Genomic DNA, 20,865 nt, shown 5'->3' on the forward strand with positions numbered 1-20,865 from the left:
GGTTCAATTTCCAGCTTCCCAGGACCCCATGTCCAAGTGTCTTTGGGCACACTGAACCTCATGTCGCCTCAGATGCATCCATCGATGCGTGATGTATAAGTCTGATGGAGAAAGAGCACTGCATAGCTTGTAATACTGTTTAGACAAAGAAGCGCTGTGTGTGTGTGTTTGAATGGGTGAGTGCGGCTTGTGGTGTTAAAGTGCCAAACTAGACTAGAAAAGTGCTTATGAGGATAAATAATTGATGTCTTTTCTTCTGCTACTCGGTACACAACTGAAATTGATTTTACACTAAACCTGCTAATAAATAGGGTGTATCAAAATTCCATACGTATGAAATTTACAAATGATATGGTTCTCAGTAAAGTATGGAGCAAAATATTTCTCTATCATACCAACTACACTATCTAAACAAAGCAGCCCTGTCTGCTAATTATGTCCACGCCTGCAACATCCCCATACCAACAGAAAAAAACCTGTTGGACTCCTCCAGTGACAGGTGAGAAGAGTAATTTCCTGAATCTGCGTCACATGGGTTTTCCCTGACTGACACTTCAGCAGCGAGTCTACTGATTCCAGAGGAGGAAGTGAATATCAACATTTATCATGCATTCATTTATGTGTTCAAGACCAGCATATGACTATTGTTACAACACAACAGTAGCCATCCCTGATGCCAGTTTTCCAGTTGTCTTACTTACATATAAACACAAAATTAAAATGACATTTTGTGTCTTACTGGTTGGGTTTAGGCAATAACTGAATGTAAAATACATTATTTTTACCATGCGAGCATCACCCTAATGGACGTAAAGCAGTGTGTTCTCTGGGGGAAGGCAGGCACACTTTCAGCTGTATCTTGGTGAACAGAGATTTCATGTGTCTGTATACTGAGGATTTCAATCAGTGTAACATATATCCATAAATTACTTTTATACACCAGCACAATATTGGCAATCATTTATTTACACCTTCGTAAGAGACTAGAAGTCTGTACCATTTTGTATCACCAGCACATCTTGAAATGTGTTATTGGCCTGCTGCAGATGATCTTTGACCTAAATCCAACAGGAAGTCAGTCATTTTCAATTCTTTTGCAATGTGGCTACATTGTTTTAGCCATATTCAAGCACTGTATTTTGATTAACTCCTCCAAGAGATTCAGTGAGATCAGCATTAGATTTGGTCAGTCTTGGTGATACTAAATTGCAAACCTTTTGAAATAGAACTATTAACGCATGTCTGAGGCAGTTGGTGGAATTCGACAATTCAGTGTGAACCAGGAAGTTGTAACTTTCTAATAAATCCTGCAATTTTCTTGAAGTTCAGATGTTTAGTGAACACCCCAGCCTGTAGACATCTGCAAGCCTACATTTAGCTATTGTCATAGGGCCGCATATTGGTAACAGGAAGTCTACCTACCGTGACACACATAATCCTGTTAGCAGGAAATATACAAGGTGTATTTTCCAAATGAGTGGAAAGAAGAGAGACAATTAGTGGGTGTTGTCTTACTCCACACAGTAGACATGAGAGGTGTTTCACAACTCCTACGTGCAACATCTGAGAAGAGCACTGGCCTGGAAATGTCAACATAACTGCAATAAAACACTCTGAATGTTGCATGTGCCGATCTGCATGATGATGCAAGGGTCCAGTATTGAAGTACTTTCGTTGTTTAGAATTAATGCTAAAAACGGTTATGTAAGGCTGAAGGAGAGAAGCTGCGATTAGCAACATACACTATATTAATTAGGCCACTGAGCACACTTTGTTCTGCGTTTGATTGTGCTCTATTATTTTAATATACATTGATGCACCAAAGGTTTTTCTCAAAATAAAATCTACCTTTGGTGTGCCTTATTTTTCCTCCTACTGTTCTGTATATCTGTCCTGGCTACTTTAATTTTCTTCTGCAACACTTCATTTTTTTTCACTCATCACATTTAGAATTAACTTTGTTTGACTCACAGATAAATGTGTCTCCAGGTACGTGTACCTATATGTCATCAAAGAAAATATCTACAAAGACATCTTTCATGGTAAAATGCTAACTAAGACTATTTAAATTAAAAGTCGTAGTCAGTGACCTGTTAACAAAATCAGACAGGCCTGTCACGGCTCTTTTATATCTTCAGCTCAGAGTAGTTCAATTGTCCCACAAGGGCTTTTGTGGTCAAAGTAACTGTAACACTGCAACCTTTCCAATTTAGAAGCACTAGACCTGAAATACCAAACCTGCTTCAAAGTTGACTAACTTTGAGGCCAGCCATCATAGTGTGCGTGTGTGTGTGTGTGTTGGCCTGCATGTTGGTGTGTGTTACTCATGGGGAGGGAAGCCTCATCTGGTCACCGCACAGGAGTTTAAAGACGATCTCATCCTCATAGAAGAAGAGGTCTCACAGCTGCTCCGCTTCAAAGATGATTTATTGGAGTTTGTTGATCAAATTCCTAATAAATTACTTTATTTCTTCAGTACTGAATCACCTGAGGCCACTGTTGTTTTCTTCACTGCAATAGAAACACAGAAAAAGTATTACATCAAATATTGGCTTCCTTTTATCCTGTGTATTCACAAAATGTGTCTAGATTTTGCAGTTCCATGAAATGTAAACGTGAATTAAATTGTTTCGATGTTGATTTCTGTTCATAAGAGATCACTGAATACATTTACTGAGTAAACAAGGGAGAGATCTGTGATTACTGGCTCCACCAAGTGGTTACTACAAAAAAGAAAACATATCTTTTCAATATAAGCTTTGGCGGAGAGATTGACATGTTCCTGTAGTTTTACATTCATATACATATTTTAGAGTAAAAAATACAGTGACTTCTTAGGTTGGACGACAGTGTGGAAACGTAGGTTTTTAAGAACATAGACAATGTGACTCAAAACTCAACACATTCACATATCAAGAAAAATATTTGGCCTAGTTTGATATTTTCCCTCACATTCTCTCTTTTAACTAATTTACACCCCCCCCCCCCAACAAAGTTAGAAAATATAAAGAAATACAGATAAACAAGTAGTATGACTGCAGCGCTGTGCAGTGTTCTTCACCACATGTTAGATGAAGAAACCACAGCTCAGATTACTGTATTCGCCACATCTGCAGATCTTTGTAAATAATTAAATAATTAACGTAGCAGAATTAGATTATTTTTAAAGCTACAGGAAAAGGATGTTGATGTTCAAATAAACAGTTTTCATGCACTTTAATTAGTTAGTCAGCTTAAGTTCATTTGAATTATAGGTTTATTGTTCATTTGTGTTTTACTGTAGTAAAAATTACATATAATTGCAGTTATATTTATCATAATAGTGATATGGCCAGTTTATTATATATATTTTATATATTTTTTCAAGGAAGACTGTGAGTACAGAAAACATATATTACGTCACATAAAGAGGTCGTTACACACGTAAAAAGCAAAGTTCAAGCAAACGCATTTGGCAACATAAAACTATGGAAATCAATTACAAATGCCATTTAGATGAAAAGGGTGTCCTGATTTTAAATCACTTTTCAAATTATTCAATTTCAAATCTATTCAAATCCTATTTCCCTGTGTTTGGAAATTCCTTCAACCAAGACTTAAGCAACTGGTTTTTCAGCAATTGAAAGTTTTTCCGCTTTTTTAGTATTGTCAGCTATCCCCATTCAGCTCAGCATTCTCACTGCTATTCTGCAGTTTTACATGTATTTACTTAATTCTTCCATATTCTGAATCACCCCACTTTTCCAGCTTTTACTTCTCTATTTTATTTTTGGTTGCTTTTCATTCATCAACTGAAGGATTTGTAGCTTCTTTTATCTATTGTTTAGATTGCAAAGACCGTTTGGGCAATAGGAGTAAAAATTACTTCACTCGACTCTGCCTGTGGGGTGCCTAAGTTGAAACTATATAACTCTACACACAGTAATCAACAGATAAAGGTTTGAGAAGGGCACATTATGACCGAGCAATAACCTGATTTTTTTTCCACTTTTTATTCTATCAATATTATCATCCTCACTATTATAAAACGTTGTAATGGGATTATCCTGAGTATATTATTTTCATGAGCAATACATTTCCTGTTAGCAGAAGTAATGATTATTGTTGCCAAAGTGCAGCTGTGGGCAGTCTCAGTGTGCAGGGATACTCATGATGGTTTTCACACTCAGGCTGAGATCAAATCACTACGGGCATCGCACAGTCAATTAACTTCAATTCTTTGCCCCGTCATGTCCTTTAAACCACTTGATCCTCATGAGCATGACATAGCACATAAGATTTGTGCATTATATGAATGAAGTAGCTGTCGGGTTCAGACACTGTAGCCAATGAGGATGAAATAGGCTCCTCCTGCTTGAAGTTAATGTGGATGGATTGTGTCCAGGATGATATAGAGCCACATTTACGTGAGGCCACAGCTGGGGTGAAGTCCTGAACTGTTTCTCTGCTCGGGGAGACAGATGCCTGCTCTCCCAACAGGCTATTACACATGTGACCAGACCAGAGGTGGCAGGGAAAGTAAGAACTGGGATTCAATGGTGGAGAGGTAGCAGTAATTAGACTTGACCGTGCTGCTGCTCATTCATTATTCCTGATTTCGCTGTTGCTCATTTGGGATGCCACGCTCTCATTTAGAGTGTGTGTCTGTGTGTATTTGCTCACAATGATTGAAAAGCTCTTTTTAACAGTTCACAAAGACGATTGCACTGCTCCAGTTTCAGAAAAGTTTTCAGAATTTTTGTTTCAATTCATCTCACTTTTAGGTGAATGTTTAGGAACATTACTAAGCTCTGAAGTTGTTGAATACAGTAGAAATAGTTTTTATTGCATTGACTATATAATTGGGACTAAAATGTGCTTAAGTTGAACTGACCTTTTTTAAAGAAGACTCATCAATAAACATTACAGGCATTGATGCTGCAAACATCATTAATTTCTGAAATACCTCCTGTAACAGAAGGCTTCCCATTTACAGTTTCTTAGAGGAAGTGTAAGTGTGTACCTCTCATACATAGTTTTTCTATCACCGTATAAATGTCATCTGGGTCAAATATAGATCTAGAGAGAGAAGTGTCGCAGGAACTGCCATAAGGAGTTTAATTCAGTGCAAACTCTTTTAAATTGTGCCATGTGATTTCCATTTCCATTTAGTAATATAGCAAATACTTTAATCCAAAGCAACTTACAAAAGACAAAACAACATTGAAGTTTTGGTGCAATAAGAAACCCTGGTCTTATATATTAAGTAGTAAATCATTTAAAATCTATTTAAAGGACATCGTATCACTGATACAGGGCAAATTAGTCCAGGTTCGATGTTTTAGAGTGTAAGGAGAGGAGGTGATCTTTTTACTTTTTTTTAAAGTAAAGAGAAAACTTTTTTTTTTTTTTACGGAAAATAATCTGATCTTATCAGTGTTTCTCACCACATGCAGATGGAACACTGACGATGACACGCACGTGGCTGTTTGCCAGGTGCACCACATGAAAATAAGATGAATGTATGAGTTGCGTTTCTAAGAAAAAACAGCAGCTGTAGGAGTGTAATAATCATTATTTTGTAACTTTGCAGGATATCTTTTCGATAACCCTATAAATTATCACTTTTTACAATGTTTTTAACTTTTTTTATTAATAACAAACAAAAAAACAGCTGCCTGATATCCCTCGTTCGTAAATCAAACTGTACTTTCTTCTCTTGACTAAATAACTAAGGATTAGTACCCTATTTGGCACACTCAAAGCAAAGAATATGCAGCTGCTTCAAACTGCGAATATACTCATCGCATTGGTCATTGCACAAGTGAATTATGACGTAAACACAGCACGATAACCACTCATACCAGCAGTTCAGGTGTGCTGGACTCCCTTAAGTTTTCTTCTAACTAACAAAGCTTCAGAATAAGTTGTACAGGAAGTACAACTCTCTCAGTTTATGTAAACTGGTTGGTGCTGCATAACTGATGTGTTTGAGAAACAGGAAGAGCTGCAGGGAAGGGTATGTGAGTAGTCCGTCTCTACAGGCATTTGTATGTCCCAACTACACATCAGTCACGGCGTCATTTTCTCTGTCGTTTAAGAAGAGAGCTGCTGTGCAACTAAAGCACCAATATAACCAACGGTTATGGCACTGTGTTGATGTCGCAAATTGCTCACGTAATGGCCAATGTGACAAGCATTATTGTAACATAAAACTAAAGAAAAGGGCCCGGAGTGCCAGCTATTGTAAAATCTATTTTTCTGCATCAAGAATAGTGAGCATAAGACAAACATTCCACTATGCCAATCACCAATCAGCAAACAAGACGGTGAATACATCCATATTACCAGCATCCATCACTGGTTTGTATCTTTCAGAATGCTGATGAATTGAATACCTTGTGAGAGGGTTAAAATGCAGCTCCCAGCCACATTACAATCAGTAGGCTGGCTCTCAGCTCATTAGCCTTGGCTCCTCTCATTCAAACACACATCTTCCAGAAACTCCACATCGCAGCAGGAGAGATGACTGGGATAAATAAGGAATAATCAAGGAATCTTTCTGGCTGCGAGATGACCTGAATATGGAGTTCCTGGGAGGCTCTACCAGCATACTGCTACCATTAAAATGAATGTAGCGCATTTTTGAGAAGTCTGACAGAGACAGGCTTACAGTACAATCACAACACTTGTCAGAGAGGAAGAGGTTTGTAGATGAGTTTATACAGATGCTTATTTCAGTTCAGCCTGTGCATGCTGTGATGTCTACCCACAGTCTATACTTAGAGCAGCATCATTTGAAAGACAAACAATATGAATTTTAGTCCTTATAATTCTATGAATAAGACAGTCAGTGGCATTTGGCATCTTTTTTCAAAGAACTGGATCTAAAAATTAACACCAACCCTTTTATTTAGGGTTGACTTAGGATACGGCAAACATGAAAGACAAAGAAGTCTGGTTAAGAAAAAACAGCTAGAAGATAAAAACAAAAACTAAGGACAATGTACCCCTTAAAATGGAGCACATACACACACGCCATACACATGAAAATAATTTGCAAATGTATAAAAATAGAGTAAATTATATAATAACTTAGTAGTTTGGAGGATTCTTGACAATCTGAAAGTGTTTTCAGGTGAACATCTCCTGAACCTCCCCTATGTGCTTCTTTTGCCACCTTTCATTTCATGCTGAAAGACCATAGCTATCTACAAAGTTCACATAGCCATGACACATTGCTGCAGTATCAGATCAGGTATATTCCTCCATGAAGATAATATTTCATGTACAAGACATTCATTTTCTAGTCAACTTAATCGGTGCGTCACCACCGGTATCCGTCCATCCATCATCTCCTGACCTTCAGCACTGTGCCCTGACAGCTGCCCGGGGCACAGAGAGGGTGACTGATGTCGTCTCAGCCACCACCTCCTCACACCAAAGGACTCTCATGTCCTTCAGGTATTATCAGAGCCCGTAGTCTACAGATTCCTATCACTGCTCACAGCTTTAATTATTCACGCTGCCGACTCACTTGCTCATCAGAGAGATAGGCCGGCCAGCCAGACAGCCTGCCTTTTTCTTCTTTCTTATCTATCTGGCTTTATGACACAATCTCATTCTTCTCTTATATATTGTATGTTGGAGAAAAGCATATTTGAGCCTTCCAAAATGTCTTGTCTAACTGATTTGAGTGATCTACATAGGGAGAATAAACAAAAAAGAGATAGCTGATTGTATCTTGCTGACCTTTATTTTAATGAAATTCAAGCTGGACCCTCTCCTATCATTTTGAATGGAAAACAAACCTAAGGGGCGGTTTGTGCACATCTTTCAACCCTCAAAAATGCAGGGCTAAACATTAGCATGGTGACACAAACATTTAGACGCAAGCAAGATATGCATCTGTGCTAACTTTATTAACAGGACATTTTACATATCTACATGTAAATGGACCACTGGGATAGGCTCCAGCCCCCCACGACCCGACCGACGGATTATGCAGGTATAGAAAATGGATAGATGGATGGATACATGTAAATGGACTTATAGCTGCTGACTAAATAGAAGAATGGAGGCATCAGGACAGTACAGAGGTATGTGAAAAATGATTCTAACACACAATCAGGGAAGAACATCTCTGCTTTTAAACAAGATCAGGCTTCTAGTTGGTGGGACCAGCAAAGATTTGGGGCTACTGTAGAACCAGGTTTCTTCGAGTAATGCTTTGATGGTCGAAACAGAAAGAACTGGTTCTAAGTTAGACTCTGGCTCCAGATCAGTACTGGAACTACTTTGGTGAAAAGTCCCTTTTGAGAAATTAGTGAAGAGATGATGTCCTTTGTCCACACATTCAGAAGAAGACAACTGTATTGAGACAGCATCAAAATGTCAGTAACACAAATGGGTGTAAAAAGAACATGGTAGAGAGGCAGAGTCTCTCAGAAGACACTGAATATTCCACCATGTACAAAACATGATGTCATTAAAAGATTAGAATCAAACTAGAAGAGAATCTCTATGCTCGAAGAACATGACAAAAAATCTATACTGGAAGCCCATGACCTTTGTGCCATCAGGAAAGCAATGTTTATAAATACAGTTCACCATGCCATTCTGAAATGCAAGTTAGCGTAAATGTATGAGCCATTTATGAACATGATCCAAAAACACTGAAGATGATCCAGAAACAGGCAAATTGGAAAACTGTTCCGTAGTCAGATGAAACCTGAAATTATTTTTGAAAATCACAGACACCCAATCATTCAAACAAGAGAAGAGAGGGACTGTCCAGGTTGTAATCAATGCTCAGCCTGATGGTGTGTGTGTGTGTGTGTTTCATAATTGCATATGAAACTGTCAACTTGCACATCTGGAAAGGCCCCATCAATGCTGAAAGTCATAGAGAAACACTTGCATATAGAGAAGCATTTAGTCCAGGTGCTGGAAAGACTCCAGACATCTCATCAAGTGAAAACATTTGATTTGTTTTTCATGTGCTATTGTTAACAAAAATATAGCATTAGATTTACAGATCAATGCATTCTGTTTTTATTAACATTCATTCAAGCTACCCAACATTTTTATAAATCTGAGTCTTGCAAATTTGAAATCAGTTCTTCAAACAAGGTCCTATCTTAGGAATTGTCAGCTCACAGTTGCTGTCACTTTGTGGTTGTTCTGTGTAGAGGGTACCTCTACATCCTACCTCTATTGTGATCACATGCATCCTTCCTGTAGAGCCAGGAACTGAACATATTTGTCTTACCCTTAGTCAGACCCCAGTTAATGCATAAAGAAGTTGGGTTAGATTCAGCTATGAAAGTCATCTAAACTTACTAACATACGTGGCCTCACATGCACAAATCTCACCCATATTCAACCTCTGTGTCCCTCAGCATCCAGAGTGGGACTCTGTATCTTATTTCTTCATGACAGGTCCAGGACAAAGGCGGCTCATTTTTTGGCTGTTGGGCCAAGGGTGAGGGGGTTGAGGACAGAAGATCAGCTGCCAGATTGACAGGCTGATTGAGCTGTCACTGGGGGCCAAGGTGTAGAGATGCTCAGGGAGTTGGCGTTTGTGGCTCAAAAGATAAGCATCAGTGAGAATATGAGAGGCTAGATGGTAATCTGTCACAGGAAGTCAGGCTATAACATTGCAGATGAAACCACAGGAGAGAGGCTGACCTTGTGCGCTTGTGCTGTGCTGCATCGCTTTTTGAAAGTGGCCTGGCCTCCTACCCACTACAGACAGGAAGATACTCTGTCATACTGTTGGTCTGTTTGAACACAAAGAGCAGTCAGCTCGAGTTAATGTGCTGATTACTGAGAACTCTGAAACTTTTCTCTGACTGCTAATTGTGCTTATCTGCACAGCTTTACAAAAACTCAATTATTTTAAATTAGTGTACTGTATTTTTAGAATCTGTTGCACAGCATGTAACAACAACATTATTGATAATAATATATATAAAAAAATTGAGTTAAAAAATGCCTTAAGAGAGGTTTCTTTTCTTGTTTTGCACAAAATGGTAGCTGACTTCTTATTCTCCCCCCAAAAAGCCAGTGTACTACCTGTATATCTATAAGTATATCATGTTTCCAAGGACAATATGTGGAGTGTGCTTTTACCAATGTACAACACAGCCACTAACTCATCCAGTAAATGAAAAGAGTAAGAATTTAACCCAGTCCTGTTGTAGCCTCTGTAAATGGATTCTTACTCTGCAAGCCGAGCATTAAAGAAGTTCCTGCTCTCATTATTTTTGTAGTTCCAGCTCGAATAGTTACCACTGCTACCACTACACAAAACATTCTCAAAGAAGTGTCACAAAGATCGACCCATTATTGTTGCGGGACATGCCTTTCTCTTTTATATTCAACTTTATGTATTTGAACACAGAAGTAAAAGCATGTTCACAATTACATCTTAAATGCAAAAAAATAAATAAATGTTGGCCGTTTTGTGGCTAGCTATTCTCAGCACACCATGTTGGCAGGCTGATGAAACCAAGCTTCATAACTCAGACTGAAGTGATCCCAGGACTAGTTTTTCCTTTTTGAGATGTTATATAACGATCAATGCTTTTAGAGTTAAAAGTCTCTCATGGTCTGAATTTTGGTTTATACGTCAGCCAGTATAAAAAAGAGCTATCACACTGTGTGCTTAAAATGTCAATAGAAATGTTCTTTCGAGCAGTCTATAAACTAGCCAATAGGAAATACTTTATTAGGTGGTTATTCTATGAAATGAAAATAGAATATTACCTGGAAAGGTTAAGCTTGAATGAAATATAATGACAAATTCAAATTTGTTTTCAACTCCTTGTTTGAAACAGAAATGAAGCTAGATGATGATGAAAAGAATAAATGTCACCCTGCTTCCTTTTGCTCTTAGTAGGGCACAAGTCTGAAATGTCAGTATGTTCCCACTATAACCAACAGAAGTCTCTGTTACAGAGGCAGTTTCATTCAACACTGCTTTGCAGAAATGGTGGGGTTGACTTTTTAAAAACTTACAAACACTTTTTGTTGTGTGGGGTGGGAGGGTGGGTATAAATAGCTACACAAGACGTGACAATGATGTGTGACAAAAGCTTAACGTCGGAAACATTGCTGATTTTTCATTAAAAAAAGAATGTTGTACTAGAGAAATGCAAACACCTCTAAAATTATTTTACTTATTTTCTGAACTCTCTACACAAAGAAAAAAAAAAACAGAATGCCGATGATGAAACTCTAAGCACACATTTAGTTTCAAAGACAGTCACAATCTAAAGTTATAGGCCACTCATTCATACAGGAAGTTATTTTGGGTTGCTGCAGTGGGCTGTGTCACTCTGACAGAGTCTAAGCCGCGCAATGGTTTTTGTATCTGTACGGGAAGGGAGAAAAAACTACAGACTCTTTATTCCTGCAAACTAATACAAACAAAAGAGGCAGAGTTTGCTGGATGCCCACTTGATGCAAGTCTTCTAAAAATGTAAGTAACCTCTGAATTGTTCTCAACTTACAAATTCTATATTTCTGAGTTTGCAAAGCCTGTGAGACAGCAACGAGACAAGTTTGCCGTTGGCAAAAATAGATTAACATGTTTAAAAAGGAAAAGGAGAGGCTTTGAACACCGGGATCTTTTCAGCCTCTTCAAGTTGCTCTAGAATGCTATATATTAATTTGATTTAATATGTAATAGAAGGATGAAAATTGAGATTTATAATAATAAAAGAACAGTAATGCACGCTCAAAGCAAATCAATTCAATGAACATGAACACTATTAATGTGTATACCTGCATGTAAACCATGTTCACATGAATTCTTGCAAAGTATTGTAAGACAACTTTTTTTTTAATTGCATATACTAATTTCACAAAGAGGAAAGTGCTTGCTTTGAGATACAAGACTTTAACACATAAATATTGATCAGAGCCAACATATTATCAGTAATGCTACTATCAACAGTGTCCTATTCTGCGTTCTGTTGATGATGCTTTTCAACTTATAAGGAGTCTTTTGAGGCTCTCTGCAGTCTTGACACTAATAGCTAAGAAAACAAGTACTTTGGGGATCTGGGGGAGATCAGTAAGCTCTATAAAGTAGCCAGACCACCCCACCAAGTGTTGCCCCACCAGGCTAAATCCTCTACTAAGACTGAGTCTTCCTATGGCACTGCAGATTGGGCACCTGTTATGTGTGCTGGTATTTTCACAATCACTGTGCCTTGCTAAAATGTCCTCCCTTGAATTTTGGGTAGCTTTCAGTCTTGGTTTGTTTTGTTTTTTATTCTCCCTCACAGCCATATGGATTCAAAGATCCGAACCTGTCAGTCACAGAGCAGCAGTTTTATATTGAGCAACTTTCCCTCTCTCCTGTGTCTTTTCTTGAAAACGCCATTTTAAAATTCAAACAAATGAAGGACATGTGACACAAATCTGTGTCTATGAAGAGTTCAAGTGCAGCTGCCATTTTTTTGCCCCTTAAGTTGTTTCGTTGTCAGACTTGATCGATGTTCATTTGACTGGAAGCCATTAACAAAGCGGCTGAGTTATTCGAGTATTCAAACTACTGCTGAGTGTTGACTGATCTCCTTTGTAAAAATTCAAAGCCAAATTAAGTAATTTGTATCTTCTTTGGTCCATCAGTTATAGTGCAAATAGAAAGGAAATCAGCACCTCATCCTCTGCATACAGATATGCAGAGGAAGTGCTGTCAGAGAAGTTGTGTTTTAGATAAAAAACATAAAAAATACTGAAGAGCAGTTTCTGTGTTGTGTGTTGTTTACTCTGGATCAAATAACTGTCAGAAATGTTTCCTGTTGGATGATTATGGCATCTTACTGTACCTCTTTGAATATCAAAGGAAATTTTTTTAGATATTTTAGATAGCCATGCCCGTTTTGCTATTTAGTTGCCACTAAAGACCTATTTTCCTCCACGAGGGTCTGTCTGATTTGGGCTCAGCACAATTATATTTTTACATGAGTGATATTTCCAAATCTGAATTTCACGACTGATAAAGATCATAAATACAAATTAATAGATGAGTGCCTGCAGCAACTCTGCATTGTCAGGTGTTATTATCTCATTCATTCCTCAAAGTATTACTAATGTCCAATTTATCTCATATTAGATGCATGTGTGCAAACATTCTGTTGACACTAGACATGTCTGATCTCTGAAGGTGCTCCGTTTAACTTTGGCTGTACAGCTGTCATTGTGACCACCAGATTTAAATGTGTTTAAATCACCAATGTTCACCACTTGCAAAGTAAAACTACTATTATATTTGTAGTCATTATTTCTAAGTGATAACAGAATTGAATTGTTTGTTAATTACCATCTTACTCAGAAGCACTTCTTAACACAAAATTAGATTAGAATGACTGACTGTCCCTGGAGTGGGACGTGGTAAATGATTTCTTTGAACATTTTCATATTTCATATAAGGAGCCCTTTTATTTGTTCAAAAGCTACATTTGCTTGTTTCAAAAATAAATTTACCGACGTTAGTTTGGAGAAAAAAAAAATCACAATAACGACATACATAATATCTTTTTGCCGAATATTGAAAATGTATTCAGACTCTTCTTAATGTGAAAAGTGAAAAGCTATGACATAACGACAGCAACAGGAGAGTTTTTGTTGTTTTTTGGGGGAAAAAAAAAACTCATCCTTCTGCATGTCTAACTGTTGAGGAAGACAAATCCAAGGGAAAACTCTGCTGGAAGGACACATTCTTTAGCAGAACACCCAACTAATGGTGTTTTTCATTTCTGTTTCACCCCCTTGTTAGCTGCAGAGAGAAGGAACAGCAATGAGTCCGCTGTGATAATGGTGAGTTATGGTGCTCGTATCTACAGTGTTTCCCCACGCCGGTTCTGCACGAATGTTTCCAGGGGGAACTCTGGGAGTCTGCTGCCCTCTGTGTAATTACATTTTAGCACAGAAATAAGTAAAGAGGGAGATTCCGCTATATCATATTTATCATTTGTGCTCCAAAGTCATGAGGATTCATCTCTGTATTTTTAATGTACGGTACTTTAAAGTAATTGATTTTGGTTGAAGTTCAACATTTTGTTTAGTCTTATTATTCACCTTATTATTCATTAGCTTAAAATGCTATTTTGTTATTTGAGGGAAGCCTTAGATCAGTTTATTTCAATGAGCTGTTACTACAAATACAATGATAATAGATCTATGACTTGAAGTTTTAAAAAGTCTTTAAAAAAAATCCGGATAGTTGTTTTTATCTTAACATAAATGCCTTATTGTTCATTTTACTGAACGCACACCTAGCTTCTCAGAAGTACTGCAAAAAGCCAGATAAAATTATATTAAGATATTTTTTGGCTATATTTGAAACTGTAACACAGTCTGTATTATTTCTGTTCTCTTATCTTTTTCTTAATCTTGATATACTTGCATATATGTTTTTCTATTTCAAATACAATAAAATAATAAAGTAAAAGCAGAGAGTTTGCTGGGCTGATGTATATAATCCGTCTGTAAGCCAAATTTACCCGTGTTGATAATCCACATTTACTAACAAAGGTATATGAATCAATTGATTTTATCACTATAGTTTCAGGCTTCTGCGCCAAGGACGGGTGAGATAGAGTTGTTCAACACAAAAACACAATCCAGTCAACTCTCACTGGATAAAAATCTTTGTTTGATAAAGTCATTTGAACTCTTTCAAAAAACCACATAAAGCTCCAAAGCATTTGAGAAATCCTGGAGGAATTCAATATTAGATGAAGAAAGAGGCACGGAACTACACAAATATGTATCCGAGCTCAAACCAAATCAAACGCCACATAAGTCAAAGTTGGTTTTTTTAAAAGGACTATTTCGTAATCAGGCTTTTTATTTCAAAGGAGTCTAAATCTAAATGAAACAATGTAATCACTGCAGCTCTGAAAGGTTTGTTGATGCAGTCTTGTCTAAATATCTAACACTTTTCTCTGAATAATAAATACAGCTGTTAAAACTAGAAATATGAAAACATTTCCACGTATAGAATAGAATAGAATATACTTTATTCATCCACGTGGGGGAAATTCAAAATAGTAAAAGGAGAGGTTTTGAACACCAGGATCTTTTAATTTATTGGTATGTAAACTTAAATCGTTCCATTCGTATGTGGCCAAACATGGTTATTGTATGAGTCACTGTCTCTAAAAAGGTGTAAATTGAATGTTGTTGTCGTTATTAGACACAAACGTCAATCTCTTCTGGGGTAAAAGTCAATATAGACTCAAGAGACCAGTTCTGGTGCAGAGGACAGTGATTCCAAACCGAATGAGAGAAGCTGGTGTGATTGTGCATGATTAATGTAGCCATTGATTGTGCAGCTCCATCATCCTCACACCTATTTGTCCAGCTACGCCACAGGTGCTCTTCAGCTGACACTTTGAGCCATATACCATTACCTCAAAAACAGACAGCGCTTATTGTTTAACATCGTCAGAGTCACTCTTTTGCACCTGTGACCAAGAGTAACTTTGTGGCTATGCTGCAACATCTCACAATAAATTCCTGTGCTTACTATTACATTTAAACACTTATTCAGGACACTAGCTGTCTGCTGTGAGTATATTCCTTTATACTGGATTATGTAAAGAGGAAAAAGAAGCACAAAAATCAAGAAGATACAGGCAAAATAAATGGTTTATTGTATACTTATTATGTGCTGTATAAATACGTGGCAATTTTCTCTTCACAGGAGAACTTCAGGGGAGACAGCAACAGAATTAGGATATGTGGTAACTATCACAACATAGAGGAGCCTGAGTATGACGTGGTGGATGACCATGAGGAAGCACTCAGAGTGCGTATACTTCCTGCAAGGCCCATGAATGATGAGAGGGAGTACGCAGGTATAAACAGTGGCAAACATTTTCACTTCCTGATTAGGTCATTTACATTCTAGTATTCGGTGTTCGAGTCTTGTTTCAGTTGATGGTTAGTCTGAGATGAGTGTTAGTTATGCGTTTTTGTATTGAGTCAAACTTCTGATGTAAGTTGTCATTCCTTTAATCTAGGAAAATGCAATGCATGAAAATCTAGTACTAAGTCTAGGGAATTAAAAGTAATTACTTATATCCAAAACTAAAAGAATGGACTTTTTGGTCGCAAACTTGACCAGAGTTCATCTTAAAGTTGCACTTTAGAACATTGAGGTTGTGAATCTTTCACATGCTTACACAGAGAGGTTTGAAAAGCTCTTCTGAATATAATTACAATGAAGCTGAATGGAAAGTGGGCAAAAAGAAATCTCCAGCACAGAATGAAAGCAGTATGGATTTGAGCGAGAGCTCATGCTGAGTGAGCATGATCTGCTAGTGGGTCTCCAGGGCCATCTGTTGGCTGAGTCAGACTGCGGGAGATTACAATTATCCAGGAGCTGAGGAGGAAGAGTGGGTAGTGGGAACAGACTCCTTTTACTCTCCTGCATGGATGTGGCCCACAGCCAGGGGCCTCACAGCTGCATGTCTCCAACTACATACCGAATGTGGCTTTTAATGTTCACACTTCTGTAATCAGTGCAGTCTGGTACTGCAGTGTGCAACTGGGACTGGCATCGACCGAGTTACAAAACTATACAAACTCAGAGTCTTTAAATGAGAGTTAACGCAGGAACAACTGAACCTACCACAATTACCACCACTGATAACAGTATGACAGTTACAGTTTTGTTTGATTTCAAGACAGGGATCTTCCAAGGTCATCGTCTTCTCAGAGCCTTTCATCGATCTCTCCTGTAAGCATTCTTTTTTTTGTTGCTCATTGAACGAATGTACGTACCGCCTCAACTGAACTGCTGCACTGACTGTACTCTGTACTTTTCTCTGCTCTCCTGTTAATTAGGGTAACAACCCTCCTGAACGTCCACCCAGAGACACCCGCCATACAACTGGTAAACTTAAAATACTATTATTGTAGTAAATAGGTGCTAACGTAACCTAAGTAGAAGCTCGAACAAAAAGTAGCTGTTTTTAAAAAGTCAGAGGCTTTGCTATTACATTTATGTTAGATATGTTGCTAAGCAAAAGCTACAAGATTCACTTTTCCAGTATAAAGAAAATTCAACATTGACTTCTCTGAATTTGAACAGGGTCATACTTAGATCACAGAGTTATCTCCCACCTTTTGCAGCTGCTTCTAGTCCTTTTGTTAACTGCATTTGTTTTACTGCATATTTGCAGCAAAGTTCGGTCTGTGAAACCTTTGTTTTTAGGAAAGCATCTGATAAATTCATTCTATGTTGCAAGGGCAGGCAGCAGCAAACTAGTGAACATAGTGAAGCAACTTCTAGCCAAAGATAATTTCCATTTCAATTGTTGCTCAAGATCTAAGAGAGAGAGACAATGTTGAATTTAACATTTGTCAGGTGGCCAAAAATAGTACTTTAAATAAACTCGAAATAAATATTCCTCAGTGCATGCTGGTAGTTAAAAAAGGAAACTTTCTGATAAACTAAAAAAACATCATAAGTATGTTAATTTTGTGGTAACTGTGTAGCTCTACATTAGTGTGGATTTTTTTCCCCAGCATCACAACTGCAAGTACTAAATTAAAGCAGCCTGGGGTAACAGTTGTACCAAAACACAAACCTTAAGTTTTTAACTAACAGACCTGCAGCTGGTGACCTCAGCAGAACACCTATTCTAAGACCCTTCTACAAACCTCTAGAGTTAAATCTAATGCCAAATACGCACAAATCCCCACTTAAATACATGAAGGGAAATATGGGTACAAGCTGAATGTCACTCAAAGGAACAAATTAAAACTGCTCTGTTGTTTGTCTTTCACATTTATTTCTGCTTTTGAAACATAGGGCCTGCTATAAACAGAAACCTGAAGCCAGGTAGAAGAAAGACCAAATCAGGTGACACACCTGAACAGCTGAAAACATTTCTTCTGTCAAGGTTACAGTAGCACCCTAAATACTCACATGTTGCATTTACAGATAAGGCGCTCCCACCTCTTCCGCCAGATGACCAGGTAAACAACTTGAGGCACACGCTTGTTTCTATCTATAAAATCTGTGTTGATTTATTACAGCTCATTAAACACATGATCTTATTTCTCAGCTTCTGATAACCCAGCCATCACAGAGGTAGACATATCAACTGATCTTCAAAGAATTCATATTTGACTTTAACGAAATATCAATGGACTTACATTTGAGTTTGTGCTCCCCAGGTCCTCTTCATCACCTTCATCTTTTAACTTGGACTTGGTCAACCACTTTGCTGGACTTGCTCAACATGAATGCTGCAGGAAACAGTAAGTTCAGTATCACTGTTTACTCCCAGTGAGCCTTAATGTTGGTTTTCATTTGTTGTAGCTGGCCATGACCCTTTTTGACTCTTTCCTCCGTGAGACTGATGTAAAGAGAACCATATTCAGCAGTTTTGTATTGCGCAGCAGCGACGCCACCTGCTGGTTAGTAAAAAGATTACAGTGTGGGCTGAATGCTCTGTGATGTGATGTATTCTTTTTTTTTTAGAAGACAGCTGGGGGAAACTGAAGAGGTAAGTGCTCAAACATGCAGAATTATTTCAATCATGACTAAAATTACAAGAAATTATTAACATAACAATTTTTTGTGTGTCTTTAGGCTAATTTTGCTTTACAACACAAAGGTAGGGTCAGAAAAACTGATTAGAAAGATAAACAGTGCAACATTTGGGGGAGAACTTCAAAGTTTTAATCATGTCTTATATGTTTTTAGGTCCACACGGTGCTGAAAGTGCTCCAGCCCATCAAATTAATCAAAGACATTCTTTGGATTTGGAAACTCATGACTTAGACAAAAGGTATGATTTTTAAATCCTCAAGTTATGAAAGTTATATGTGTCACTGACATGTGCTTTCTTTCTATCTATGTAGGTTACATCAAAACCTAGGTAAGAATGTTTGAGATTTTCATCATCATCACTGTTATCTAGTTACAATTTCAATAACATAACAACATTAACAACTATTTAAAGAAAGGGTGCCGTCAAGACGCCGTCACCACGAGTGGCCACAAACCAAAGAAGACATTGATCAGCGTGATTTCTGTCCAGTAAAAAGGCCTCAGGTAAACCTGCTGCTGCTTACAGTAATTATTCATAATTAGTCCTGAATAAAGAATGACAATTGATGATTGCTTACCGAAATCTGCTGGCAGACCTATTGTGAAGAGGACTGGTACGTTGGAGCTTGTAAACGCACAGATGCTGAGCACGCCTTACACCTGATGAACAAGGTATCTCTATATGAAACGAGTTTAGAATGTAGCTGACAATTTCTAAAGCTCAAGTAGACCTTTTGGAGAATATATTCTTTCTTTTTTCGAGCCTATAGTTTGAGGGGAACATCACCATCACATGTATGTCTCCAAAAAGAGACAGCTTTAAGTTTTAGTTTTAAGATTGAAAGAAGTGATCCAAAGAAACAAAATAACTCTTACCATTACCTCGAAGAAAAGTGGAAAACATCAGCCTCTGGTTATATGTCAGGAAGAGCGAGACTAAGCTACTCCTTTTAAACATGTCCTCTTTTTCTGATTCCTCACATTAGGATGGAGCGTTTTTGGTTCGAGACTGCTCCGTCAACACCAACAGCGAACCATTGGTACTGGTCGTGTACCACGAGAAGAAGGTTTATAATGTGAAAATTCGGTTCATTGCGAGCACCAGAAAGTATGCACTGGGAACGGGACAACGGTCAAATGATGTGAGTGGACTGATTTGAAAAGACAGCTTGGCATGTACCCTCTTCAGCACTGCATTTACAGTAGCTGACATCTTGTTTTCTCCTCAGACGTTTGACTCTGTGGCCGACATCATCAAGTTCCACTCCATATTCCCAATAATACTCATCAGTGGGAGAAACATGTCCGGGATCAAATACCCAGAAAACTGTGTGCTGTCATGTCCAATAACAAACAAAGATCTCGAACAACTCCTACAGTAGCACCTGCATCAGCAAAGACAGTATGTTAAGCCTCGTCTGATTCTTCACACGCAGTGAACAAATATGCACGTTTTGAACATGTAGGAAAAATGTGTACAAAGATTCACGAGTAAAACATTTTTTTCTTTGATAATTATTCATACAAACATAAATAGGATAAGATTTGATAAATGTCAAAGATGAAATGTTTGAACATTGTATTTTTCATGTACCAATTATCTAAGACAAACACACATATGAGGATAGAAGCAAATAATTGCTATTTGTTTCTTAATAAATCCTTTAAAATATAAATATCTACAAATAAATTACATAACTACAAAATACTTGCTGATATGAGGTTTGTTTCTTTATTACATGACTGACTAGTGAATTCAGCACTTTGAATACAGTGATATCAATACTCAATAATGTAAAGTCTGGGCCACTAAATCAAAAGGGGCTTTCTAAATCCAAGCCAAAAAACAAAGTTCCCTGACCGGGAATCGAACCCGGGCCGCGGCGGTGAGAGCGCCGAATCCTAACCACTAGACCACCAGGGATATTAGCGCGGTTACCATGGATACCAATAACTGCAACCAAAGCGATGTAAAGCTATGATTCAGAAATTTACCAACTTCACAACCTATTCTGATTTCGAATATACTAAATTGTTTAGGTCTATTTGACATATCAAAAATTACAAATACAATCTGATCAAAGCATCAAAAGTAAAAATACCCTATCTATATAGAAAATAAAATTATATTTGGTAACAAAAACAATGTAAAATTGCAGATAAAAAAACGGACAAACGATCAGTTTATATATGTTATCAGTGCTAATGTTTCATTATTTTTCACATTCAATCTAGTCTGGTTACAGCTACTCAGCCTTGTCTGAAGCTACTGTTCAATTCAATTAAGAGAAGTGAAAAAA

At 37.6% G+C, this 20,865-nt stretch overlaps 1 protein-coding gene and 1 non-coding gene across 2 annotated transcripts; one reads left to right on the top strand and one right to left on the bottom strand.

Moving 5' to 3' along the window:
• The first annotated feature begins 11,277 nt into the window (after positions 1–11,277).
• Positions 11,278–20,021, top strand: LOC140317834 (uncharacterized). The gene is made up of 17 exons (XM_072395345.1): positions 11,278–11,464; positions 13,772–13,812; positions 15,704–15,857; positions 16,689–16,741; positions 16,849–16,897; positions 17,819–17,869; positions 17,951–17,985; positions 18,075–18,100; positions 18,187–18,270; positions 18,494–18,518; positions 18,605–18,629; positions 18,719–18,803; positions 18,877–18,893; positions 18,978–19,069; positions 19,160–19,237; positions 19,552–19,707; positions 19,795–20,021. Exons 2-17 carry the CDS (start codon positions 13,810–13,812, stop codon positions 19,945–19,947), a joined length of 1,086 nt encoding a protein of 361 aa, XP_072251446.1. The 5' UTR covers positions 11,278–11,464; positions 13,772–13,809; the 3' UTR covers positions 19,948–20,021.
• Positions 20,022–20,417: 396 nt separating this feature from the next.
• Positions 20,418–20,489, bottom strand: trnae-cuc (transfer RNA glutamic acid (anticodon CUC)). The gene has a single exon. It is a non-coding gene; the product is annotated as a tRNA-Glu (tRNA).
• Between the last annotated feature and the right edge of the window lie 376 nt (positions 20,490–20,865).

This window comes from Leuresthes tenuis, unplaced genomic scaffold, assembly GCF_036924035.1.
Source record: "Leuresthes tenuis unplaced genomic scaffold, fLeuTen1.0.hap1 SCAF_11, whole genome shotgun sequence".
Lineage (NCBI taxonomy): Eukaryota > Metazoa > Chordata > Actinopteri > Atheriniformes > Atherinopsidae > Leuresthes > Leuresthes tenuis.